Below are 27,902 nucleotides of genomic sequence, written 5' to 3'. Positions count from 1 at the left end.
TTGTAAGAAGTAACTAACATTGTCATGCAACACCTCAGCTGCCGAGAATGGTGGTATTTCGCTTTGAATGCTAACCTGAATGAGATCAGAGAGGAGAGGAAGCGCTGTACCTGGGACTTCTTGTTACACCGCGCCCGCGACGCTGTGTCTTACACCGACAAATACTTCAGCAAGCTGAAAGGAGGCTTGCTGCCTGCGGAAGACAAGGTGAGGGGGCTGTTGTCCTGCATGTCATGTCTTCATTCAGAGGATAAAAACATCTCTCAAAAGCTGAAGGAATGGAATCTTTGAGGAAATAAGAGTCCCTGGCAAACGACTGTAATTTTAGAGGGTAGAGTTGGTTTTACTAGGTGAAAACTTCTTGCAAGGCCCTGGCCCTGCCTTGGCCAGAAACATCCTCCACCTTCTGTTGCTGGAGGAGAGCCAGACCACGGTGGGGGAGGAATAAAGGTGGCCATGGTCCTGCCACGCCTTCGTGTCACTCCCCTCCTCCCCTGGCTGCCTGTGTAGGACCCATCTCATCACCTGTGTCTCTTCAAAGCCTGGTCCTCATCAGTATTCTTTTCCTCCAGAGTCTCTGACTAATCCCTGTAGACTTTGGCCTATATTTTCCCCAATCCCAGTTGACTTCATTGACCGTAGGTTTTTTGAGGTAGAGGCTAGGTGGAGGGGGTGAAGCAGGAGGTGAAGGCAAGGTCACCGTAGGGCTGGACGCCCTTAGAACCACTGTCCCTGGAGTCCTGGCCTGGGACTCCACTGCACTGCTTTAGTCTGTCTGCCTCTGTCTCCTTGGGGAAGGGAGTGGGGATTGTTCTGTTCCTCGATTTGTCTTGGGTTTATGAGCAGCAGTTTTTGCGATAGCAATTTAGACCGTGTCCAGTATTTTGGCACAGGTACTGTGTCTCAATGAACTGTTCTTTAGTAAACACTTCCAAGTTTCCCTTCGGCACCCGTCTCAGTCAGCTCGGACTGCTATCACTAAATACCACAGACCGAGGGCCTTAAACAGCAGCTGTGTATCTCACAGTTCTGGAGGCTGCGAAGTCCAAGATCAAGGTGCCAGTAGGGCTGGGTTCTGGCAAGAGTCTCCTTGGGACTTGTAGACGGTTGCCTTCTCACTGTGTGCTCACGTGGCCTCTCTTGGGTGGAGAGAGATCTGTCTTCCTTTTCCTATAAGGGCACTAAACCGAATTATCTTCCAAAGGCCCCACCTTCAAATCCCATCACACTGGGGGTTATGTCTCCAACATTTGAATTTTGGGGGTCGCAGACATTCAGCCCGTAACAGCGACCCAGTGTGTGGTCACCAGTGGCAGTGCTGAGCCACTCGGTGCTCTGTGTCTCCTGCCGGCTCCCTGAGGCGTGACCCACTCACTTGGTTAATGCCTTTTCCACCAGAGTCAGGCATGGTTACTGACATAGGAACCTTATGAAAAGGTTGGAATAAACCAGACATTTCGTTTTGGATGGTTTTCTTAAAGGCACAGGCAAAGACATGGAGGGAGAGAGAAGTATAAACTCACAGTGAGGGGAGAAAGTAAACATAATGTCCTTTTTCTTTAAAAAAATTTTTTTTTTTAAATGTTTATTTATTTTTGAGAGAGAGAGAGAGACAGAGCATGAGTGGGGAAGGGGCAGAGAGAGAGGGAGACACAGACCCCAAAGCAGGCTCCAGGCTCTGAGCTGTCAATACAGAGCCTGATGTGGGGCTCGAACTCATGAACTGCAAGATCATGCCCCGAGCCGAAGTTGGACTCCATCCAGGCGTCTCTTAATCTTCTTTTTCTTGATGTTAGAGTGTAAGAAACAGTTTAGGACAGTTAATTCTGCTTTCTTTTTTATCCTTGTACGTAGCTGGCCACCACTGTTCTTTCCTAACTGGCAGGAAGCACGTTAAGATGAGCACGTCCTTGCTGATGTCCCACATGACACGTACAGGAACTGTTTACACCGCACACTTACGGTGTAAATGTGGTCCTCAGTTTCCTCATCTGAAGTGGGGGGGATACCAAATAGCCCCCTACTTTGAGTAACGGAGGTCACGCGCATGAAAACACTTTGGCGCCTCTGTCGGGACCGTGCACGCGGTAGTGTAGCGGCACCTACGCTTCAGTTACTCCTTTTCTTTTTTTAATTTTTTTTAATGTTTATTTGTATTTGAGAGAGAAAGAGACAGAGCACAGCTGGAGAGGGGCAGAGAGATGGAGACAGAATCTGAAGCAGGCTGCAGGCTCTGAGCTGTCGGCATAGAGCCTGACGCGGGGCTCGAATTCACAAAGCAGTGAGATCATGACCTGAGCCGAAGTCGGACGCCCAACTGACTGAGCCACCCAGGCACCCCCAGTTACTGATTTTCAACCAAGCACTGTTCTCTGCTCCTTCTGTATTTGCTGTTAGTCCCCGGAGACCAAATAAAATCTATTGCATTGTGTGTGGAAAAGCTGAAACTATTCATCTTCATTGTTCCTTGGCTTTAAGTGGAAATGTTGGGCTCAGATAGATTCCCTCACAGTACTTGTGGTCAGTGAAGGTGTCCAATTTCTCTGGAGCTATAAGACCCATTTTGTTTGTTTTGTTTTAACCCAAAACAGGAGGAAATGTGTCGGATTGAAGAGGAACAGAGCTTTGAGGAGTTGAAGATTTTGCGTGAACTGGTTCATGAACGATTTCACAAACAAGAAGAATTGGCAGAGGTAAGAAATCCTCTGTGAGAAGATGTGTTCAGAGCCAACGCACTCAGAATGCTTCAGTCTTGATGTGCTTCTGTGGGGGCAAAGAATAGTCAGCGGCGCATGACCTCTTGTTTCTGTCTTGGGGACTCATGTTTGCTCATTTCTGGTTGACACAGAGCCTACGAGAGCCTCAATTTGATTCTCCAGGCGAGTCTCCTGGGGACCCAGAGCCCAGCGGAGGCAGCTGGATGCTGCAGTACCTTCAGTCCTGGTTTCCTGGCTGGGGAGGCTGGTACGGGCAGCAGAGCCCTGAGGGGAGAGTGGTCGAGGGTCTTTCAGCAGAACAGCATGAACAGTGGAACCCCGAGGAGATCCTAGGTAAGGGGGAGCTGGCCCTCACTTCCCTGCCCTGGCCCAGTCGCTAAGGGAGACACTTGGTTCATCAGAATTCGTCTGTTATTTGTGCAATGGCCCATGGTATTTTTCAAATGAAAAAAGTAGACATTTGGGGCCCTTGGGTGGCTCAGTTGGTTAAGCGTCTGACTTCGAGGTCATGATCTTGCAGTCCGTGAGTTTGAGCCCCGCGTCAGACTCTGTGCTGACAGCTCAGAGCCTGGAACCTGCTTTGGATTCTATGTCTCCCTCTCTCCCTGCCCTCTCTCCCTCCCTCCCTCCGTCTCTCTCTCTTTCTCTCTCTCAAAAATTAACATTAAAAAAAAATAGACGTTTGTAAAATGGTTTGTGTCATGTTCACAGATTCAAATGGAGGAAATTTTGAGAGATACTTCATCTGCAACTTTGTTACTAAATTTGAATAATTAGCACAGTTCCAGGTAGATCTGAGGGGTCATGATTGTAGGAGAAGTGAGCAAGTTCAAAAGGTTTAAGCTCTGAAGCTTGAATATCAGTCCAGGGCTGCTCTTCAGACCCACGCTGTCCGTTTTGGTAGCCGTAGTCCCAGATGGCTATTTAGGTTTAAATTAATTAAAATTAAGAAGAATTCTTTGCTGTTTCAAGCCACGTTAGCCGCGGTGCTCGAAGGCACTTGCGGTTGGCGGCTCCTGTGCTGGACGGCGCGGACGTGGAACATGTCACTGTGTTGGGCGTGCTGTGTTGCTGATGTCGTACTTTGTCATGAATCTTAATATCCTTCCTTGTTTGAGAATAAGTTGATAAGATCTCTTACAAAATAGGATCGTTTTACATCAGGAATGAAACAGTCACCCATGACTTTGAGGTTCTTCCTGAAAAAAGGGGGAGATAGTTCAATAATGTCATCGTAACTTTGGTAGCGTGCCTGGTGGTGCCATTTTAATTGTCCCGTTTTCCCCTAAAGTCTTTTCTTCCTCACACTCAGGCACTGAGGAGTTTTTTGACCCCACTGCCGACGCCTCCTGTGTGAACACGTATACGAAGCGGGACCACATCTTTGCCAGACTGAACTTGCAGCTACAGCGGGGCACTGTGACCTTGCTGCACCAGGAGCCGGGCGCCCTGCAGACGCAGGAGAGCGCGTTTATGCAGCTCGAGTTTTCAGGTGCTGCCCCCAGGGAACCGCCTGATGCTGTTTCTCTCCCCTGGCACCAGGGTCCACTGGAGTCTCCTTATTCGTGGTAGTTATGTTCTAGAAAGTTGCGGTGAGCGCTGAATGATTGACTGCTGAGTCAGTGCCACTAGGGGGCGTACGAGGTTAGGTGCCTGCCAGCCTCTGGTCAGAACATCCACCAAGGGATGGGTACAGAACCTTGTTTCTTGCGTGTCTGTGTTTAAAGACACTTATTTAACATGTGTCATTGAGACATTAATACTGAGCTCATGGCCAGCGGCACCGTAACTCGTGCCTGAGTGAAGCTCGTCTACCGTAAGGCACAGTGCTTCACTATGCTCGGGGGCCATTTTAAATGGTGAAATCACCAACAGAAAGCACAAAAATGCAAAAAACTTGGCACTAAATAGACCACGAGAGGGGCTCTTGTGCGTGGTGTGAACCAAGTCTAGCCAGGAAGGCAGAGCAGTGCTGCCTGCTTCGGCCTCGGCCGTGAGCAGGCACGTCAGCGGACTCAGGTTTCTTTCTGCTCTGCGTGTGTCCTGAGAAGCACAGTGAAGGTTGATCTCGGGTTATAAATAAATTTTAGTGAGTAGGTGAATTCACAAAACTGGAAGCCGTGAATAACGAGGATTGACCATGTTTGACCTGCTGCTGTGACTTTGAATTAAAGGTGTATAAATGTGCAGGCATTGGTTTTTCACATCTCACCAATATTTTTATTTTGGTCCATAAGATAGGCACATATCTCAGTAATATAAAGGTGACTGATCAGCAGTTTGTTTGACTTTATAATCTTGAGAGCTGAGATTTCATAAACGTAGTGTGAACCAGCAGATTGCTTGAACTTCATTGTAATATGCTCTGTTTAGAATTCATGCTGTTAGGCAACTTCTCATATTCCTTATGTGTTCCTGTAGAGAGATTTATATGCACCTATCGATATATAAATAGGATTTTTTGTTCTGTTTTCGAGGCAAAAGACTTCATGATACTTAATTGTCCTCTGCAAAATACTGCATCTCATACTTGTAAAGTGCTTTGGGGTGTCATGGCACAGTGTTAGCTCTTACGTTTATTTTTTTGTAGACGTGAAACTACTATCAGAGTCTCTTCCTCGAAGAAATTCCTCCTTGCTCTCAGTCCGGTTGGGTGGACTGTTTCTTCGAGACCTGGCCACAGAAGGAACCGTGTTTCCCCTTCTGGTGTTCCCTAATTCAGTATGTACAGCGGTAGGACGGCTGCTTCGTCCAGGGGGTGGTGCACTGTGGTCTGTGTTAGGCCAGCCATAAGCAATATTAACTCGCTTCATTTGGTCATCTTGAGAAGGGTGGGCCGATGAAAAACAACCTGGAATCCAGTAAGCTGTTTGAATTTGTCAGACAATGGATGTTGGAGGGATTTACGGCAGCGCCTTTCTCTTCTGTGCCGTAACTGCTGTGGAATAGTTTGCTCTGTTTTGGAAGAGATTGCCATAAGCACCATTATTTTCTGCATTACGAAGTCAATGGTTCCATCTCTGTCTGGAATTCATTTTCATGCCTTCTGATCATTGGTCACTGATGGGAAGTCTCTTCTTTTGCGGAGTTCCAAGAGAACCACTTCAAGTTATCTCTATATGTATAATTTTGTATACTCAGTATACTTTTTTAATTAGATCTTTGGTCTTACTAAGTGGGCACAGATGCGTCACAGTAGTTGAGTATTTAGCCACTTGCCCTGTCTGTGATTTTTTTCAGGGGGTGATTGTAGAGAGGGCGGGAGTGCAAAGTGAAAGTCTAAGGAAGTTATGTACCTACTTCATACTCATTTAGCAATCATTCATTCGACGCACTGACTGCAGAGTAGCATGCTTGCTGTCCATTTTAGGTTGGAAAAAGGCACAGACCTGGGAGATCAGTCTGGAAGTCCTCTGTATTCTGATGTCAGATGAGTTTGGATTTGGTTGTGCTAAGCGAGAGTGATGTCAAGGGGCAGAGCTCAAGCAAGTGTGTGCACGGCAAATTGTCCCCGCTCACCTGACATTTATGCATTTTGTGTATGTTTTAATAGCAAAAAGAAGTTGGCAGAGTCTCACAGTCTTTTGGTCTCCAGACAACATCCGCAGACAGAAGTGATCAGACTCCTGGTAATTTGTCATCTGTTCTTAAAACTAATCTTTAAAAATGTGGTGATTATGGATCGGTAGTCTCGGTCAGTCGTAAGAGGGAGTGTGTCCTGTTTTGTCCCAGTGGTTTGTTGTGTGCGTCTGTGTTCGTCTTGGGGACCATGTTCTCTGTTAACCCGTGTGTGACTGGGGTAAACTCGCAGGGCTTCTCGAGCCTGGGTTTCCATAATGGGAGTGATCGCAATAGCCCGCTCTCGAGGATTCTTGTTGAAAGTTAGAGTCCATCCTTATTAGAGTCTCTGTTTTGTAAAATTTTCATAAGAGAGAACTAGTTGGAAAATAATTTAGAAAATGTCTTTTTCCCAGAATTCCTTATGGGTTATCAAGAATAAGGTGATTGTTTTTGTTGTGTTCCATTTTCTTTCTCTGGTTCTTCCCTTTAGCTGCGGACCCAGATGACCCAGTTTTTGAGATGCTGTATGAGAGAAATCCAGTGCACAGCCATTTTGAGAGGCGGCTGAATGTCAGCACGAGGCCCTTGAACATCATATACAATCCCCAGGCTATTAAAAAAGTAGCAGACTTTTTCTACAAGGGAAAGGTTCATACCTCAGGTTAACTTTTTTGTTTGTTTGATCTTCTGTTGCTTTCTAAAGACCTTTCTCGTGTCATTTTTAGTGCTTTGGACAAGGGTTATTGTAAACCGAAGTGACCTGGTAGTGGTAGGAAAGGCCTGGAGAGCAAATGGATGGGGTTGTCCTTAGTTATGGGATTAAAGTAGATGTCCTTGGAAAGTTACTTTTCCAAAAGGAATCAATATCTTTAAATATTTTTTTTCTTTGCTTCCATTTTGCATATTTTAAAAAATGCTTTCCATTCCATTCGGGTGGTGGTTTCCTTGGCTACCCAGGATACTTTAGGCCAGTGAACTGAGGAGGAATGCTCAAGGATTTCCCTGTAGATGGCGGGGTCGGTGGTCTGTTTCCCCTGCCCGGTGCAGCGTTCAATACTGAGTTCATCCGTGCACTGTTCTTTATCATCACGGCTTTATTCATGCTTCCCTTGGTTTCCAAAAGAGATTTGAGATCGCAGAAACAGAAAAAGCACTTTTGTTGACAGGGAGGTTGATAAAACAATGGTCCTTTCCTAAGTGTATCCCCTCTCCCTCCTTATAACAATGGAGCTATTTTAGTTTTTGGTCCAGTTTTTGAGTCTTTGTGTAAGCAACAGCCGTAAATGTCTTGGCTTTATTGCTCTGGCACCGATAGAAGATAGAAGGCATTTCCTTCCAAATTAAATTTTCTCTTTTAATGTAACGTTATGCTCCCAAGATTTAGAATAGTCTGGGATCGTTCAGAAAATGGTTTAAGGAATTCTAGTGACTGAGTTGCCCTTCCCTCACGTACTGCCTTTCTCCCTCAGGCCGTGCCCCCGTTTTTGCCTCGTCCCTGTTTTTGTATGTAGTGGCAGGGCAGGTGGAAGTCAGGAGAGGCTCTCGTACAGACAGGTTTTTAACCTTGCTGGAAATTCTTGGTGAGAACAGATGTTGCAGCTGTCTTTTCCCACCCAGCTGTTTGAAAGTTCTCCTTCTGCTGTCTGTGTGTCTCTAATCTTGCAGGGTTTGGTTATCAGTCTGAACTTGAGCTGAGAGTGGCGGAAACTGCCCGAAGACAGTATAACAGGCTGAAGATGCAGACCAAGGCGGAAATCCGACAGACTCTCGATCGTCTGCTAGTGGGTGATTTCATCGTAAGTGGGGCAAGCAGAAGGGGAAGGCACTCTTTCCGTCAAGTTCTTTACCTACTCGAGTTTCAACCACAATGATTAACTAAAAATGTGAAATCCTTTTTGACTAGCAAAAAATAAAATCTCATGTCTTTTACAGTCAGGATTTCATGAATAAAAACAAGTGACTGGGACTAGACCATGTTTCTTTCTTGTATCAGTCTTGGAACACTCTTAGGACTTGTTCTTGTCCCATTTTCTAGACCTGATATATTATCAGTGTTTCACTGAAGACCATCCCCCTTCACTTACTTTTTTTTTTTTTTTAAGTTTATTTATTTTTCAGAGAGACAGAGCAAGTGGGAGAGGGTCAGAGAGAGGGAGACACAGAATCCCAAGCAGGCTCCACGCTGTCAGCAGCGGAGTCCAATGTGGGGCTCAAACCCACAAACCGCAAGAGCTGAGATCAACAGTTGGACGCTTAAGCGACCGAGCCACCCAGGCGGCCCAGCCCCTTCAGTTACTATTATCAGAAGAAAGACCACTGCAGTGGTGGCCCGGTTTTGATTCCAGGGTGAGATAGTTACTTTGTGATGCTAAGTGACCAGCTGACACAAGGATGCCTAGATCGGGAGAACTGAGAGACACCTTAAGAAAACACCTTAACCGTCCAGCGGAACTCAGTTCCTGGGCCGGTGGCAGGGAAGTGCACTGCTCAGATGCCACAGTAGGTGGGGCCGGTAGAGCCTGGCTCCCTCGGGAGGGCAGAGCCCCTGTCCTCGTAAGGGATAGCAGGAAGGTTCCGTGTCACCCGGTGGCAGTGTGTTCTCTGGCAGGGAGAATTAGTCCTGTTTCTTGTTTTTGTGTGTGCGTGTTTCAACACAAATTGCAACAATTAGTATCCATTGGTTCTCTTAGTCAAAGAGGGTTCTTTTTGAAAACATTTATGTAAATTAGCTTTTTACTACATACAAAATATTTGAGGCTGATTTTGGTTGCAGAGAAGAAAAGTGAATAGACTCATGACTTGTTACGTTTTTTTATTTTTATTAATATTTATTTACTTTAAAGGTTTATTTATTTTGAGGGGGGGAAGAGAGAGAGAACAGGGGAGGGACAGAGTAGGAGGGAGGGAGGGAGGGAGGGAGGGAGAGAGAGAGAGAGAGAGAGAGAGAGAGAGAGAGAGAGAGAGAGAGAGAATCCCAAGCAGGCTCCACACTGTCAGCGCAGAGACCGACATGGGGCTCAAACCCACGAACTGTGAGATCATGACCTGAGCCGAAGTCAGACACCTAACAGACTGAGCCGCTCAGGTGCCCCTTTTTCCTCCCACATTAAACGTTTGCCTGTGATAATGGCTCAAATCCTTACGCATTTGGATCTCCTTTTGTCTTGTGTGTTTTTTTTTTTTAAGTTTATTTATTTTGAGAGAGGGAGAGCACATGAGGGAGGGGAGAGAGAGAAGCGGGGGGCGGGGGCGGGGGGGGGAAGAGGAGAATCCCAAGCAGGCTCCACACTGTCAGCACAGTTCAGCGGGATTTGAATTCACCGACTGAGATCATGACCTGAGATGAAATCAAGAGTCAGATGTTTAACTGACTGAGCCACCCAGGTGCCCCTGGATCTACTTTTGTTTTAAACTTTTTGCTCTAATACCTTGAAGTCACTCCGTACCCTGGGTGTGGTTTTCAGAAAGGCTTGAGCCGCAGCTGATAAAGTTGTTCAGTTTTTGTAGTTGTGTTATAAATTATTTATTTGCAGTTTATTTTACTTCTACAGGAGGAAAGTAAAAGGTGGACCGTGCGACTAGATATTTCGGCCCCTCAGGTGATATTTCCTGATGATTTCAAATTCAAGAATCCCGTGTTAGTTGTCGTGGATCTAGGGAGAATGCTGTTGACAAATTCCCAAGGTATGTGTGAACACGAAGTGATAAAAACATCACCTTGCATAAATTGATCGGTCTGTTCTTAGCCAAGTAAAGTTTTAAAAAGGTTTTTTATGACATTTTAACTCCAGAGTTCACTTGTTACTTTTTTTGATAATGGCTGTATTGGGATACGTTTTAAGATGGACAGCGCAGCTGTTATTGGGATATTGACAGAATCATGCCTTTCACTGCTTTATCTAATCTGGATCGTTTTCATCATCCTATGAAGAAATGGTAGACCCATCCCCTGTCACTCTGTATTATCCCCTCTCCCAGGCCCTGGCAGCCATTAACCTTTCTATCTGTGGATTTGACTCTTCTGAACATTTCATATGAATGCAGTCATGCAGCATGTGGCCTTTTATGTCTAACTTTTTTCACTTAGCATGCTGTTTTCAAGATTTATCTGTGGTGAAGATTCTACCTCATTCCTATTTGTGCCTGAATAATATTCCTTTGGGTGAATATGCCACGTTTTGTTCATGCGTTCATCGACTCGTGGACATTTGGGTTGTGTCTGCTGTGAACGTTCATGTACAGGCTTTTATGTACACATATTTTCAAACTCTTGGGTGTATCTCAGTGTGGAATTGCTGGGTCACATGGTGACCTTCATGTTTAACATTTTGAAGAATTGCCAGACTGTTTTCCAAAAGGCGGCACCATTTTACTATCTTACCAGCAATGTATGAGGGTTTCGATTTCTCTACGTCCTTGCCAACACTTGTTACGTGTCTTTTGCATTATAGCCCGTTTTTTATGAGTGGAAAGTAGTATCTCATTGCGGTTTTTATTTGTATTTCTTATGTCACAGTTTGTATTTTAGTTTATTTTTTAAAGTTTATTTATTTTGAGAGAGAGAGAGAGAGCGTGCGAGCGAGCATGAGCAGGGGAGGGGCAGGGAGAGAGGGAGAATCCCAAGCAGGCTCTGTGATGTCAGTGTAAAGCCCAGTGTGGGGCTCAGTCTTAGGAACCATGAGATCATGACCTGAGCTGAAATCAAGAGTTGGACGCTTAACCGACTGAACCACCCGGGTGCCCTTCACGTTTTGTATTTCAAGAAACACTATTTCTCAGCACTTTATTTCAAGAACGGAGATTTAATCTATTTAGGGACATAAGGGACATATATAAAAAGGGACTCCTGGGAGGTTATTTTGTTACTGTCATTAGATCTAAAACAGTATTTATTGTTTACCTTGAGATGAAGGGGAAGAAAGGGGATTCATGGGGTAAAAGGCTGAGGGAGCTTATCAAATAAACTCAGCCTTATCTTCACTGAGGTAAGCCCCAAAAGACAAGAGGTAGAGGGTTTGAACGGGAGTGGGAAAGTTTGGTGCTATGAGGGATGTTAAAGGGGGATCAGATCTAAAGAAGAGGATCTCACAACCATGGAAAGCACCTACTTGAACTTGTACAGCATAAACATGGAGCGGAGATGTGGGTGAGAGGACCCAGTGGTGTGATTTTGTAGTTGACTCCGCGCTGAGGTGTACAAGACTGGGCTGTAGAAGTCTGTAGAAGAGAGGGGTTGAGTGTGGGCTCTGGGGCTGGAGTGTGATGCTGAGTAGTTACTGCTTTCCAAGCACCGATCTGGGCACTCGGGGTATTGGTGAGTAAGACAGATGGGACCTGTGTTCTTTTGGAACGTTCTAGTGTGGGGAACAAGGTGAACAGATAGATGATTGTGGAGAGTGATGTAAGAATGGCTGCTGAGAGCGGCTCGTGGCAGTGCAGCTCAGGTGGCGGGGAAGTGGGTTACTGGTCTCTGCTCCCCGACGCGTGTCCCTGTGTCAGCAGGGCTCCATCTTAGAATTCTGTCTTGTGTCTTGATTTCAAAATTCATAAACAAGTTTACACTGAATCACTGGTAAAATGAGAATATTATGCTTAGAGCTTTCATCCATTTATTTTGTAAAGTTGTGGTTGGTTGATTCTCTCTTTTCCTTAACTATTACGTGGAAGGAAAGAGTAAGGAAGGAGCAGACATATACTCCGAATCTTCTCTTTTTTATCTGCAGATGATGCCAAGAGGAAGAGTGGGGATGGGCCAGCATCTGAAGAGAACCAGTTTAGTGATGACGAATATAAGACACCTCTTGCCACACCTCCCAACACCCCACCTCCTGAGACAAGCAGCAGTAATGGAGGGAAAACACCTCCATTTCCTGGGGTTGAGTTCAGTGAAGAGCAGCTTCAAGCGCATTTAATGAGCACGAAGATGTATGAGAGGTACTCCCTCTCGTTTATGGACCTCCAGATCATGGTTGGACGAGTGAAGGACAATTGGAAGCATGTCCAGGATATTGATGTGGGACCGACCCATGTGGTTGAGAAATTCAACGTTCACCTACAGTTAGAACGTCGATTGATTTATACTTCAGATCCCAAGTACCCTGGAGCCGTGCTCTCGGGCAACCTACCAGACTTAAAAATCCACATCAATGAAGATAAAATATCTGCCCTGAAGAATTGCTTTGCTCTCCTGACCACCCCAGAAACGAAGGCTTCTGACACTCAGTTTAAAGAGCAGATTTTTCCCCAAGCGGGGCAGCGGGGAAGTTTGCAGGACTCGGTAATGAATTTAACCCAGAGCTTTGTGATGTTAGAGCAGCATACCCGGGAGGTTCTGGTGGAATCACAGCTCCTCCTGGCTGAATTTAAGGTGAACTGTATGCAGCTTGGTGTTGAGAGCAATGGCCGGTACATTTCCGTGCTCAAGGTGTTTGGGACCAATGCTCACTTTGTGAAGAGGCCTTACGATGCTGAGGTCTCCCTGACGGTTCACGGTTTGCTCCTGGTGGACACGATGCAGACATACGGTGCCGATTTTGACCTTCTGATGGCTTCGCATAAGAACCTGAGCTTTGATATCCCAACAGGAAGCCTCCGGGATAGCAGGGCCCAGTCCCCTGTCTCTGGACCCAATGCGGTTCACCTCACTAATGCTGCCACGCTGAACGACCCGTCAGCTACTGGTGTTGCCCTTGAGAAAATTCTCACCAAAGAACAGGAGTCCCTCATTAAACTGGAATATCAGTTTGTGAGTTCAGAGTGCCCGTCGATGAATTTGGACAGCACTCTTCAGGTGATTTCATTACAGGTGAATAATTTGGATATTATCCTAAACCCGGAGACCATCGTGGAACTGATTGGTTTTCTTCAAAAATCTTTTCCCAAGGAAAAAGACGATTTGAGTCCTCAGCCTTTAATGACCGATTTTGAAAGAAGCTTTAGGGAAGAAGGAACTTACCAGTCTACGTACGAACAAAACACTGAGGTTGCAGTGGAGATCCACAGGCTTAACTTACTGCTCGTTCGGACGGTGGGAATGGCCAACGGCGAGAAACATGGCAGAAAAATCGCCACCGCGAGCATTGGCGGCACCAAAGTGAACGTTTCGATGGGCGGCACGTTTGACGTGAATGGTTCTCTCGGCTGCTTGCAGCTTATGGACCTGACACAAGATAATGTTAAGAACCAGTACGTTGTCAGCATTGGGAATTCCATAGGCTATGAAAATATCGTCAGCGATATTGGCTACTTTGAATCTGTATTTGTCAGAATGGAAGATGCAGCCCTCAGTGAAGCTTTGAGTTTCACATTTGTTGAGAAATCTAAACAGGAGTGTTTTCTCAACCTCAAGATGGCTTCCTTGCATTATAACCACTCTGCCAAATTCTTGAAGGAGTTGACATTGTCCATGGATGAACTGGAGGAGAATTTCCGAAGTATGCTGAAAAGCGCAGCTACCAAAGTCACTACGGTACTCGCCACCAAGACGGCCGAATACAGTGAGATGGTGTCACTCTTTGAAACTCCAAGGAAGACTCGGGAAGCCTCCATCTTTGAAGAAAATGAAATGTATGGGTTTGGCCTCGCTGGGTCTCATTCCGACACCGTGAAGCTAATCTTGAACATAAACATCGAATCCCCTGTTGTTTCAATCCCTCGAAAGCCTGGGAGTCCTGAGTTGTTGGTGGGACACTTGGGGCAGATATTCATCCAGAATTTTGTGTCGGGAGATGATGAATCCAGAAGTGATCGCCTGCAGGTGGAAATTAAAGACATTAAGTTATATTCTTTGAATTGCACCCAGTTGGCAGGCAGAGAGGGTCCTGGGTCCGATGTCAGCCGGGCGTTTGGTTCTCCTTCTGGGTCTGCCAGCGCCAATAGTCAAGAGGAAGCTCATTTCACCCGACACGATTTCTTTGAATCTTTGCATAGAGGTCAAGGTGAGGAGCGTAAATCTTTTGTCTCATTTTATCTAAAGATTCTTAACCCAGCTTATGTAGTACTTTGCTAAAAACAACAACAAATAACCTTTTTGTTTAGAATTATCGCCAGTGAGGGATGCCCGGATGGCTCAGTGGGTTAAGCGTCCAGCTTTGGTTCCCATCATGATCTCATGGTTTGTGAGCTCAAGCCCCGCGTTGGGCTCGCTGCTGTCAATGCAGAGCCCGCTTCAGATCTTTGTCCCTTTCTTTCTCTGCTCCTCCTCCATTGTTCTATCTCAAAAAAAAAAAAAAAAAAAAAAAATTATAATTATCCCCAGTGAATATTTAAGAAATCCAAATAGAGTTTTAATAGAATGCTTCATATCAGGTTGGTATGTTTTTAGTTTTTTCCATTAGAAACCATATTTGGCAAAGTAAGATTTTTTTTTTTAAGTGGCGCTCTTTAGCATTGGGTGAGTGCTTATTTACAGGGTTGCTTTAGAGGGTGGGGTCTGTTAGGGCATTATTTTATTTTTTATTTTTTTAAATTTTTATTTATTTTTGAGAGATAGAGTGTGAGCAGGCCAGGGGCAGAGAGAGAGAGAGGGAGACACAAAATCTGAAGCAGACTCCAGATTCCGTGCTGTCAACACAGAGCCCGATGCGAGGCTTGAACTCACGAACCGCGAGATCATGACCTGGCCCAAAGTCAAGACACTCAACCTTCTGACCCACCCAGGCGCCCGATTTATTTTAATTTTAAAAAAGGTTTATTTTTCTGAGAGAGAGCGTGAGCAGGGGAGGGGCAGAGAGAGAGGGACAGAGGATCTGTGCTGACAGCAGAGAGCTCGATGTGGGGCTCAAACTCATGAAATCATGACCTAAGCTAAAGTTGGACGCTCAACTGACTGAGCATCCAGGTACCCCTAGAGAGTTATTTAATTTGGTCAAATACATCTGTTTTTTTCCAGTTCCAGGTGTAGGTCTTTGCTAGTTAAATATTGTAGTCCAAGATAGCTGGAGGGATTGATGTAAGTGGAATATGAAATTTAGTCTGCAGATGGTGTATTTCCCTTTCAGTATTCTTCCATCCTCTGTAATGGGTTGGTGGTCCAGAGTTCTAGGAATAAAATGCCTGTATTTGTGTTCTCGATCTGATCTGCTAAAACCAAACAGTTCAATCTATTATTAGTCTTGGCATCTGCAGACATCAGGGGAGCCCTAAAGCCTGGCTTTACTTATTGGTGAAGAAATTCATGCCTCTGAGAACTTCTCCTTCTGTGGTTCTTAGATGTTAATTCACCAGTTCACTTAACCTCCTTCTCCCAAGACTGTTTTCTCTGCTTGTTCACTTAGAACCTGATATTGTTCTTGATTTTGATGTGTGCCCAGTAAGAGGGAGCAATCTGTAATTGAAAACTGGGTAGGGGATGAGCAGTTCGGTTTGGAAAATGCTGGCTTGGGAGGCTAAGGGAAGCTTAGAGACCTCGCCTGGATTAATGTTCACCCCATTGTATTTTGAAGCCATCAAATGGAGCATGTCATGAAAATATTGATTCTTTTTGTGTATAAGTTTATGTTGTACTCTGCTTACTATGGGTTTTGTTCTTAGGATAGTAATATAAGTTTGTACTCAATCGTACACCCCAGGTGCCAAGCTTTTCTGCCCTCTGGGCCTAATGACTCATGGGCTCTATTTTATATACCCTATACTTAATCAGCAACGATGCGATAAATACTAGTTTTTCCAATCTGTCATTTTTTTCTGTTATGCCAGCTTTTCACATCCTGAACAATACCACCATTCAGTTTAAACTGGAGAAGATCCCTATAGAGAGAGAATCTGAATTGACTTTCTCCCTTAGTCCGGATGACCTGGGAACTTCTAGCATCATGAAGATTGAAGGGAAATTTGTCAACCCAGTTCAGGTAAGCACCTTGTTGATTTTCATGTCTGGACAGTTGAAGTCATATATTTACTTTATACTTACATCAGTGTATTCATGTCTTGTTATGTTACGTATGTGTACGTATGAAATGTTAGAAGGAAAATATGTAAGTTCAAAGAGACAGTGTGACCGTGTATTACTGCTGATAACTTGTTCTGTAAATGCGGAGCCCCATCACTGTGCCCTTTTGTCACTGGGGAATTGGTTTTGTTGGCCGTCTTCATGTGGAGGAGTGGTGAGTTATGTAGAGGGAGAGAGAGGGCAGATCTTTAATTCCATTGCCATTCAGAAGCAGGCAAAATTATTGCTGGAAAAGTCAGAGCCTGTCTTTCCCAGGAGGATATAGTTCTTGTCACTCTTTTGACATGCTTGGCTCAGCCTATGAAACAATCTGATTATTTGAGCTGTTGACAGATCCTTTCAAGGGAGAATTAGTCTTGCTCTTTTTGAAATGGAATGGGCCGGGATAGGGACTGTGTGTGTGTGTGTGTGTGTGTGTGTGTGTGTTTAGTGAGTATGCCTGTGTGTGTGGTGACTATATGTGTATGCAACTGTCATCCTTTTTCCTTCAAAAATGTCGTTCTTCCTGTTTTCACAGGGATAAGAGCAAAGAGTATATCGTTATAAAATAGTAGGGACGGGCAGGCTCTTAGGACAGTGGACCCTCTCTTTGGGCAGTAATTGGTCTCTAGTCTGTATCTGGCAGCTGCTCTGGAGTAACTCAGGAGTGCTGTTAACAGAATGCATGGACCTTTTAATATTTAAATTAAAACAATGTTTTTATTTTATTTTTGAGAGAGGGAGAGAGAGAGTAAGCTAGAGAGGGGCAGAGAGAAGGAGGGAGACACAGAATCTGAAGCAGGCTCCAGGCTCTGAGCTGTCAGCACAGAGCCCGACATGGGGCTTGAACTTGTGAACCACGAGATCATGACCTGGGCTGAAGTCGGGCGCTCAACTGACTGAGCCACCCAGGTGCTCCAGAATGCGTGGACCTTTTGACATCAGTGGTTCCTGAATAGGTGTCCCTGGGTGAGAGGACTTCCCCCAAAACTTTCCCTTCCTGGTTAAGCTTTTTTGCCTTATCAGTAGTGGCTACTAGGGTGGTTTTTTTCACCTTAAATCTAGCATATGACATGAATTCTGTTGGATTATTACGTTTACCATTGACTTAGTGTGGCTTTTGATGAAAATCTTCTAAAAATTACTGTAAATCATTCTTCAAATTAATACTTAATAATTTAGTAATTTAATTTTAAAATATTTTATTATGAAAATTTTAAAACATACGCAAAAGTGGAATAGTTTAAAGTTTACTATTTTGAGAGAGAGAGAGAGCGTGCACGTTGGGGAGGAGCAGAGAGAGAGGGAGAGAGAGAACCCCCAGTAGGCTCTGAGCTGTCAGCGTGCAGCCTGATGCAGGGCTTGATCCCACGAACCGTGAGCCCATGACCTGAGCTGAAATCGAAAGTTGGATGCTTAATTGACTGTGCCACAGAGGCACGCCATGTAGCATAATACATTTTAATGCATTTTTGGATTTCAGAGACATTTTTGATTAGTTAAAAAAATGTGTTTTCACTTTTAGTTTGTTTGAATCAGAATCCAAATGAGACCCGTACAGTCCGTTTGCATGATACATCGTGTGGGTCTCTGTTCAGTTTCTTTCATGTTTTCCCTGCACGCTGTTATTGTGAGAAGTCAGGCAGTGGCCCTTAGGTTGTCCCACATTCAGATTTGGCTGTTTGGTTATGGCATCACTTGTTCTCCCACATTTCCTGTAAACTATACCTTCACTCTACAGGTTTATTTGGATTCAGGTTCTTTTTTTGGCCAGAACACTTCAGCGTGGTGCTGGGTCCTTCATATTGCATTATTTCAAGAGGCACATAATGCTTGGTTGTCTTTATGTTAGTGATGCTCAAATTGATGATTGCGTGCAGGTGACGAGAACCCGATCTGCCCATTGTAAAATTCCCTGCTGGTCGTTCATAGAAGGGCCGATTCCACGGATGACCTCTGATGGGCTATGTTAGTTCATTGGGGGCTGTAAAACGATCACTTTCTAATTCTATCATTTCTATATCTGTTTGGAATTCCTGTTAAAAAATTGCCCATAAATACTTAAAAAACTTTTGTGAAAATATTTTTAATGAGAAATTGTAATTAGAACCAAAGTAAGGGAGAGAAAACATAAGTAATCATGACTTATCATTATTGTCATTAAAAACCACTTTGTTTGTTTAGCTGAAATAAAAACAGAGGTTATGACCCTAATTGGGGATGATCGGCGAGTTTTAGAACCCTGAGCCTTGTTTCTCAGTCCTGTGGTGTAGCCACAGTAGACTTTTGGCAGTTTTCCCGTCAATTTCTGGTATTGTTTTTGTGGGTTTAGACAGAGTGATTTTGCTGATTCAGGCCCACAGTCAACAGGACTTACTGAACATTGGTTGTGTAAAGATTATTTTGTGAGGTGCTGGGGGAGGCGGCAGGAGGGCCTCATCGGTAGACGTGGGTCACAGAGAGGTAAGGACAGAAAAGAAACAGAAGGGATAGTTCCTGCTGTCATCCAGTTTAGAACGTCTTGGGGAAACCCATGAACATCAACTATGGAAACTTGTGGGCGGTGCATCTGAGCGCAGTTAATAATAGTAGTGAATAACTACATTTTTCTCTTTGACTACAGGTGGTGTTAGCAAAGCATGTATATGAGCAGGTTTTACAGACACTGGACAATCTTGTGTATAGTGAAGATCTGAATAAGTTTCCAGTCACTGCTGCCTCCTCACCTTGCCCTAATTCTCCTCTGCCTTCCCTCAGTACCTGTGGAGAACCTTCCATTGAAAGGAAGGAGAATGGATTGTTCAGCCACTCCAGCCTTTCTAACTCTTCTCAAAAGTCCTTGTCTCTGAAGGAAGTCAAGTCCTTTACCCAGATTCAAGCCAACTTTTGTATCCCGGAGCTTCAAGTCCAGCTCAGTGGAGATCTGACTTTGGGGGCCCAGGGTCTTGTGAGCTTAAAGTTTCAGGATTTTGAGGTAGAATTCAGTAAAGACCATCCTCAGACTTTATCCATTCAGATTGCCCTGCGCTCTCTGCTCATGGAAGACTTACTGGAGAAGAATCCGGATTCCAAATACAAGAACCTGATGGTGTCTCGGGGGGCCCCTAAGCCATCTAGTTTAGCACAAAAAGAATATCTCTCTCAGTCCTGTCCTTCAGTATCCAATGTGGAGTATCCTGATATGCCTCGGTCTCTTCCTTCCCACATGGAAGAAGCTCCTAATGTCTTCCAGCTGTATCAGAGACCCACCTCGGCATCCCGGAAGAAGCCAAAGGAAGTCCAAGACCAGGACTATCCCTTGACTCCACCCCCTTCTCCAACGGTAGATGAGCCCAAGATACTTGCTGGAAAGAGTAAATTTGATGATTCTTTGGTACATATCAATGTATTCTTGGTGGATAAGAAACATCCAGAATTCTCTTCCAGTTACAGTCGAGTTAACCGGAACATTGATGTTGATTTTAACTGCTTGGATGTACTGATCACGCTGCAAACGTGGGTGGTGATACTGGATTTTTTTGGAATTGGTTCCACTGCAGACAACCATGCAATGAAGGTACCTCCTGAGGACATTCTACAAAATGTGAAGTCAGAATCGAATGCTCTCGTAGAGTCTGAACTTCAGGATCCGGTTAACACCAAGCTGGATCTCAAGGTATCACTTCCCTTTGGCTCCTTGAAGTTCCAGGAATGAATTTTGCTGTGTTCACTTACGTGCGCCTGTTGTACATTTACTCTAGAAAGTAGATCTTGTTGGCAGGGGAGCTATCTGTAGTCTGGATGCCTGTTAATATTTTAGAAGAGGTTTTTGTATAAAGCCCATCAGGAGGCATGGAAAACAAATGGTTTAAGTAACCTGTATTTCTTTGGGTTGTGCAGTTCAGTGGAATGCCTTATTTTCTTGGAGCCTCAGTTTCCTCTTTTTCCCATCACCCATCCGTTTGGTTGCCTTCCACCATTCGACTCATTAAGATAACCGAGTGAGGTAACGCACGTAAAGCACCTGGCCGGGTGTCTGGTGCATGGTAGCTACTCTGGGAGGTGGTCTCCCTGCTCGCTGAGATCGTTACTGGCTTTTTGAGGCAACAGGCCAGCCCTTGAGATTGGAGCCTCAGGACGGCCTGCGGGTCCGAATCCTGGCACTTCTGCTGTAACCTATAGCTGTGTGGCCTTGGGCACAGTTTTTAGCTTCTCTCTCCCTCGATTTTCTCACCTATAAACTGGGGGTGTTGGATGGTGCCTCTGTCGTCGGGATGTTGCAAGGATTGTGTGAGAGGACTAAATGGGCAAGGCCCTTTGCACAGCGCGTGGCATGAAGTAAGCATTCAGTGAACGACAGCTGGTATTATTTTTGCTGTACTGTGGCTCACCGTACTTACTTACACGTACTTGTCCTTGGTACTCGTATTGTGAATGTTTAAGAACACATAAAAAGTAGCGTTTGAATTTAAGGTTATTCTGCTCTGTGCGTGAGCACGGTAAGATGTGTAAGCAGTTCAATTTAATTGACCATTTGGGGGCACACCATAGCAGCTAGCACCTTCCAGAGCCCCGGGCTCCCTGCAGTGGCTGGTTATGTGTGTGTCTGGAGGGTGAAGTTCATCTACCTGCCTTCTCCAATGCAGACTTGGCACCTGCCGCCGGGGAGAATCACATGTAATCCACTTGCTATCTTCTTCTTTCCTTAGCTGGCAGGAGGCTGCATTCTTCTAGAAATGGAAGAGCTTCCAGGGCAGAGTTGGCCACGAACGAGTCTCACTTCCCCTGCTCAGTGTGTGCAAGTGAGTGCCGGGGCAGTGCAGAGTTCCCCGGCACCTTGGTTAGCGAGATGGATGGAAATTGGAGAGGCTTCAGCCCTTGTTTTGGACGTCACGTGTTGGTACCCATAACTTCAGTCTTGTGGTGCCTGTAACGGAGGGCCTCAGGAGCCCCTTGGTGTTGGGTGTGGAAGCGCTCTGGGCGCCTTGCACAGATGGAGTGTAGCCGGCTTCACAAGAGAACGAGACTAGACGATGCCCCTTGGCAGTGGGCTGTTTTAGAATAAGAATTTTTGAAAACATGTTTATTGTGGGAATTTTCAGACAACACAAAAGAACAGTTGAAGGAACTTCCGTTTACTTAATTCCTTTGAGATTCATCACATTTACTTTATTCGTTTTTTCTTTTTGCTGAATTATTTTATTTTATTTTATTTATTTTTAATGTTTATTTTTGAGAGAGAGAGAGAGGGAGAAAGAGAGAGAGGGTGAGCAGGGGAGGGGCAGAGAGAGAGGGAGACACAGAATCGGAAGCAGGCTCCAGGCTCCGAGCTGTCAGCACAGAGCCCGACGTGGTGCTCGAACCCACGAACTGTGAGATCATGACCTGAGCCAAAGTCGGACTGAGCCATCCAGGCGCCCCTTGCTGAAATATTTTAAAGCAAATTCCAGATAATATCATTTTACCTCTACATGCCTCAGTAGTCATTTCTAAAAAAAAAAATGTGGACGTTATCTTACATAACTAACTCTAACGAGAATTTCTTGGTATTGTGTAAGACCCGTCTGTAATCAGATCTTTCTGATTATCTCAAAATAGCCCTTTTGCTGATGGATTGTAGAGAAATGAGTGGTTAAGAAACTTCCCTGTGATCTCTACAATGCATTGGAATAATTTGCTTTTCTGAGCCGTAGTTTCTTTGTCTACAAAATGGGGAGCATTAAATAAAATGATATATGAATCTTTTGAATGTGAGTTCAAAATAGGTTCACATGTTCCGTTTGCTCTCATTTCTTCTAAATCTCTGTTGATTAAAGAAAACCAGTCTTTATTTACCCCCTGCCACTGGCTTGTAGAAACCGGGCCAATGTGTCCTGTAGAGTGTCGCACGTTCTGGATCTTTTTGTTTTCTTTTGGTGCCGTTGACTTCTTTTATCTTCTAATTTTAGAAATGGAAGTTAGCTCTAGAGGCCTCATCAGATTCAGGTTCAGCTTTTTGTTAAGAGCATGTGGTAGGTCGTGCTGGGTGCTTCCTGTTGTATTATGCTAGAGGGGATTGCAGTGTTTGGTTGTCCCACTTTTAGGGACACTAGGATTTGTGTTAAGAGTGGGGTCAGGTGGTGACAGCTGGATTCCTCTAATGAAAGCAGTTTTAGCCCCACTATATTTGTTACTTGGGTGATTAAGTGGCTAGAGGTTTTCTGTTTCCCTCCTACTTGATAATCTCATTTCCTTGAGACCCGTGTGTCTGTGACAAAAAAACTTTCTGCCGTGGAGGCTCTATGGCGCTGGAGGGGCCTCCAAGGCCACTGCACCTGTAGTAATCCCCTCCTTTTTTCTCTGCCTTTCTCTATAGATGTTCCTTCTCCTGCCTTTCTTCCTATTCTTTTCTCTCTTTCTTCCCCCGTCTTTTTCCTTCCTTATCATTCATTCATCAGATGTTTCCTGAGCACCTGCTTAGCGGTAGGCACTGAAGAGAAAGGGGTGAGTGTGGCATTTGGAAGCAGGGATGTGAATTGAGGTTTGACCTCCTCTCTCCTTCCTTCTCTCCAACTGATCCCTTTTCCCCAGTGACGACACTAAGGTTCCTGTCTCAACACATCGTAGAGATACGAGTCCTTTGAATATTTAAAATGACAGTGTTACCATACTGTGTTTATTTGATTTTTTTTAAGTTTATTTATTTATTTTGAGAGAGAGAGAGAGAGAGAGAGAGGGAGAGAGAATCCCAAGCAGGCTCTGTGACGTGAGTGCAGAGCCCTACGTGGGACTCCATCTCATGAACCGTGAGATCATGACCTGGGCCGAGATCAAGAGTCAGATGCTTAACCAGCTGAGCCACCCAGGCACCCCCGTAATGGATTTATTTGTTACAAAGAATGCAGATCCTAAGACAGAGGGTTTTGGCTTTCTTCTGTTTCTGCTTGTCCCTTGAAAAGAAAATGTTTCATTGTGGTTCCTAGGTGAAGTCCCACTGGTCACCAGGGGCTTCTATTAAATATTTGTCCAGGGATTAAATGGGATTCTAAATCCTGTTTATCATTTTGCTTGGACAGATTTCTTAGGCTGAGACTTTACTTAATGAACCTCTATGAGCGATGACAGAAGAATGCAGTATGGAACACATGCACAAACAATGAGAAAAATTGTTTTATAACCCAACCCATTTCACTAACAGAGTATAGACAAGGCGACTGCAGACACGCTATACCACAGGCCCTGGGTTTCGGGGTGCCTGGTGGAGCCCCTTTCTCCTCAGCTGTCTCCTTAGATCATGGTTTGACTGCTGAAGAGGGCCGAAAGGAAACCGGCGTCCATAGAAGCGCTGCCTCACATTTCCCGAGCCTTTGTGCGTCTCCCTCCGTTGGGTTTTGCCGTTTGCCCGAAAGATGCCTTTTCTCCCCCAGTAAGATCTGCCTTGCTTTATGTCCCACGTTCTTAGGTGCATTCGCTCTCTCTCGTGCTGAATAAGACCACCAGTGAGCTGGCTAAAGCGAGTGTGTCCAAATTAGCGGCACACCTGGAAATGATTGGTAAGTGGGGCGAAATCGAACTTGCACAATCTGGTAAGAATTTGAACCTCCTCCTCCTCCTTTTCTCACAAATCTAATTGTCCTCACATGCAAATAAGGTGTGGAATCACTGGATTCCCGGTGGTTGTTCCCGAATACTGGCTTATGGATCAGAATCATGTGGACAGCTTGTTAAAAATGCAGGTGTCTGGGACCCTGCCCCCCCACCTCCCGCTACCAAAAATGTGATTCATTAGGTTGGGATGGAGCCCTGGCATCTATCCGTGTTTTTAACAAACTCTGGCTGGGGTGACTATATAATTTTTCTTTGTCCAAATTGGAACATTTTGAGAGTGAAAGGGGGCATTATTAGTAATTACACCTGGGAAACCGGGGAATAGGTTCCCTCTATTGCATTAGTAGAGGGAACCTTCGATAGGGCGCATGATTTCAGGCACGAGGATGTGGCAGAGCCGGCATTCTTTCCAACGGGACTGTGCAGGTAGAAGTTCTTAGTGGAACACAAGTGATCAGCCACGTCGAGTTCTAAATAGCAGAGGTTTATAAAGTGTGAGTAAAACACTCCTCCTTCCTTAATGGTGGAAGATCACAGAGCTCAAATGTTGACTCTGTAATAAAAATGGGAATGTCTTTTGGGGGGAGGAATGAACTGAAATGAGATTTCACATCTGGTATAAGCTAATTTATAAAAGCTTGGAGGAGATAGGTCTTTAAAAATTGGGAGAAGCTTGGGTATTTTTGTTAGGTGACGATAAGAGTCCAAAATAAATTATGTGTCTTCACTTCATTGAGAGCTGAACTAGCATGCCAGATATAAACACCTAAGTCACGGCTTTGTGGTGCTAATTATGATGATAAAATTTGCTTTATGGAGGCAGCAGTTTGCAGTATCGCTTTTTATTATCCATACCATGTGAAGAATGAGTCATTGTAGGCGAACACCCCAGGTGTGCATGTTTTAACATCCTTCTTTATTCTTTTCCACCTTCAGGGGGTTTCACTCTTGTGACACCAGAGTAGTTTTAAATCTTGTCTCCAGTGTCTGTCTCATTAATCGCACTTTTTTATTAAATCACACTGACACCCACTTAAATGCCTGAATAGCTGACATCTGACGCTTCCTCCTTTATTCTCTTATCCATCGCGCAGTTGATAGACCTTATGCTGTTTCACTAATTCTAATTAGTGGTCTTCATCTCAGAAAGGATTCCATTCTGTCTGTATTTAGAAATGTTGGGCACCTGGGTGGCTCAGTCGGTTGAGCGTCCGACTTTGGCTCGGGTAATGGTCTTGCGGTCCGTGGGTTCGAGCCCCGCGTCGGGCTCTGGGCTGATGGCTCAGAGCCTGGAGCCTGCTTCCGATTCTGTGTCTCCCTCTCTCTCTGCCCCTCCCCTGTTCATGCTTTGTCTCTGTCTCAAAAATAACTAAAAGTTAAAAAAAAAAAAAATTAGATATGTTGTTTTTAGGGGCGCCTGGGTGGCTCAGTCGGTTAAGCGTCTGACTTTGGCTCAGGTCATGATCTCGCAGTCTGTGGGCCTGAGCCCTGTGTCAGGCTTTGTGCTGACAGCTTGGAGCCTGGAGCCTGCTTCGAATTCTGTGTCTCTTTCTCTCCTTCTGCCCCTTCCCTGCTCGCACTCTGTTTCTTTCCCTCAAAAATAAACATAAAAAAAAAAACTTAAAAAAAATATTTTAACTGTTTATTTTTGAGAGAGAGAGAGAGCGAGAGCAAGTGAGCACACAAGCAAAGAGGGACAGAGAGAGGAAGACAGAGAATCCCAAGCAGCCTCCACACTGTCAGCGCAGACCCCGATGTAGGGCTCGAACTCACGAACCGTGAGATGATGACCTGAGCCAAGACCAAGAGTTGGACGCTTACCTGACTGAGCCACCCAGGCGCCCCTGTATTTAGAAATGTTTTATCCTTTAATTTGTGTATGCATTTAATTTCTTTCCCTCATAAAGGTTAAAGTATGATATTGGTGTATTGTTTCAACCCCCTTTGGACTTCTGCATTGAGACTTTGAAATACTGTGTAAAATGTTTTTGGCGGGTGCATTGGAATATGAAAACTAGCCTTTGACATTTAATTTGATTAAATAGTGAAAAGTCTGAGGCATGTGTGGATCGGTTTTTGTTCTAGACATATTTAAGGTGTATGACAAAAAAAGATACATAGGCGTGTGTTCTATTTTTAACATCCCTAGATGGAGACCTGGCCTTGCAGGGAAGCATCGGGAGCCTGTCCCTAAGTGACCTTACAGCCCACGGAGAATTCTACAGAGAGCGGTTTACTACCAGTGGAGAAGAAGCACTCATTTTCCAAACTTTTAAGTAAAAATACCCATTTTTCTCGTTTGACATTTTGTCATATTTGTTGCTGTTTCAAATTCTTGTTGGCTAAACCAATAAAAGTTTAAAAAAGTTTTTACCATCTTAGGTAAAATTGATATGATCTAGTTGCAAGGAATCCTGATTTATAGTAAAATGGATCTTTGTTGAAGTGGGCTACTCAGTCCTCATAAACAGATGGTGTGTGATTGAAATAATTCTTTTTTTCTTTAAGATTTTTTTTTTTTAAGTAATGTCCACACCCAACGTGGGGCTCAAACTCACAACCCCAAGATTGAGAGTCACATGCTCTACTAACTGAGCCAGCCAGACACCCTGAAATAATTCTGAATATTAAAAAGCCTGGGATCTCACTGGCTTGTTATGTGACCTTAGGCAAGTCACTTAATCTCCACGAATCAGTTTTTCTATCTAAATATTGAGAAGACGAAGTTAGATCACTTTCCATCTCCCTTTCAACATTCTGGAATGATTTCAGCCTGAGAAAGTTGTTGAAGATATAGATGTTAAATTATATGATGCGTTTTTTTCTCTATAAAAGTCTATATTGAATCTTTTCTTTCTTTTGTCCTTTTTTTTTTTTTTTCCCTTTTGGTGTTTATTTTTAAGCGAGAAAGAGAGAGCATACCATGCCCATTAAATTGAAAACCATTCATAAAAGTTTCCTAATTTGTCTTGGAATGTACATGGTAAACCTCTTTGGCCCACATTTCACTGAAGTAAACAGACTTCTTTCTGCTTCCAGGAGACTGTTTTCCCCAGAAACACCGATTGCATTGCCTAATTTTTTCTTTCCCCATCGTTTCATGACCTTATTTTTGTACCTTTTGAGTCCATATTGTTACAATCTTTGAGGAGGAATAATCCCCTTTCCCTAAAGGCAGGGAAAGGGGCCCCGGTGGAACCACAGGTGGCTTCTGCGTGAGTTCTGGAATCAAGAGTTTAACACCAGAGCTGCCTACCTGTTCATGGCCTTGGTCATCATACCAGACTCTCATTTAACATCCTCAACACATTGTGGCAGCTTAGAGAGGGAGTGATTACTGGAGTTTGCTTTGTCAAACCTGATTGCAGATTCGCATTCTCATAGTTAAAGCTGTTTGCTAGGAGAATCCCTGACTGAGCCTGTTTTCTTCCAATACTAACTTGTATCTTGCTGTCTCTTATTCCCAGATATGGACGGCCCGACCCTCTGCTCCGGAGGGAACACGACATTCGAGTGAGCCTCCAGATGGCCTCCGTCCAGTATGTGCACACGCAGCGTTTTCAGGCGGAGGTGGTGGCCTTCATTCAGCATTTCACTCAGCTGCAAGATGTCTTAGGACGCCAGCGAGCTGCTATTGAGGGGCAGACGGTAGGAAGGCTCGTTTCTCCACGTTGCTTTTCCAGTTTGACCGATCGATAGAACTTTTAAGCCTCTAGAGAGAAGTCTGGAAAATTTCACTGAAAAAAGGGAAGGATTTGGGTCATTTTATGCTTTCTAGTGTCCTCCATGCAGCCGATTGTCTACAGAAATCTCACTGTAATTGGAGAGCTTATATTTCTTTAGCAAGGTACCGTGTTTTAATGACTTTTAAGGCTTAGCTTAAGCGTCCTCTAAAGAAGATAAACGAAATTTATGGCTAACACTTAAGACTCCTGGTCCCTTTTAGTACTTTAGTTGGGATACTTCTCTTGGAAAGTGTTTCCAAAGAACATATCTGTTACATGAAGAGAGTTTTTTTCCCAACGAGATTAGAGGTTCCCAGCTTCTGAGTTCATAGTTCTCTTAGTGTCTTGGAAATATTTTCGCTGCACATCCTAAGCCAAAAGACACACCAAATGGTCTTTGCATTT

The 27,902-nt window shown here is 44.5% G+C and overlaps 1 protein-coding gene across 1 annotated transcript in view; it reads left to right on the top strand.

The window, feature by feature from the left end:
• The window catches only part of VPS13D (vacuolar protein sorting 13 homolog D), a 257,047-nt gene that overhangs the window by 22,499 nt on the left and 206,646 nt on the right, over positions 1-27,902 (top strand). Inside the window, 15 exon segments of the mRNA XM_019461427.2 lie at positions 39-207; positions 2,592-2,693; positions 2,849-3,050; positions 4,030-4,209; positions 5,308-5,438; positions 6,271-6,346; positions 6,769-6,939; positions 7,944-8,074; positions 9,830-9,962; positions 12,002-14,215; positions 15,975-16,126; positions 18,830-19,861; positions 23,627-23,717; positions 25,922-26,048; positions 27,240-27,420. Of these exon segments, the coding sequence (XP_019316972.2) occupies positions 39-207; positions 2,592-2,693; positions 2,849-3,050; positions 4,030-4,209; positions 5,308-5,438; positions 6,271-6,346; positions 6,769-6,939; positions 7,944-8,074; positions 9,830-9,962; positions 12,002-14,215; positions 15,975-16,126; positions 18,830-19,861; positions 23,627-23,717; positions 25,922-26,048; positions 27,240-27,420 (5,092 nt within the window).

Source organism: Panthera pardus, unplaced genomic scaffold, assembly GCF_024362965.1.
Source record: "Panthera pardus isolate Hobbes unplaced genomic scaffold, ASM2436296v1 HiC_scaffold_11, whole genome shotgun sequence".
NCBI lineage: Eukaryota > Metazoa > Chordata > Mammalia > Carnivora > Felidae > Panthera > Panthera pardus.
This window is presented reverse-complemented; position numbering and strand designations above follow the sequence as displayed.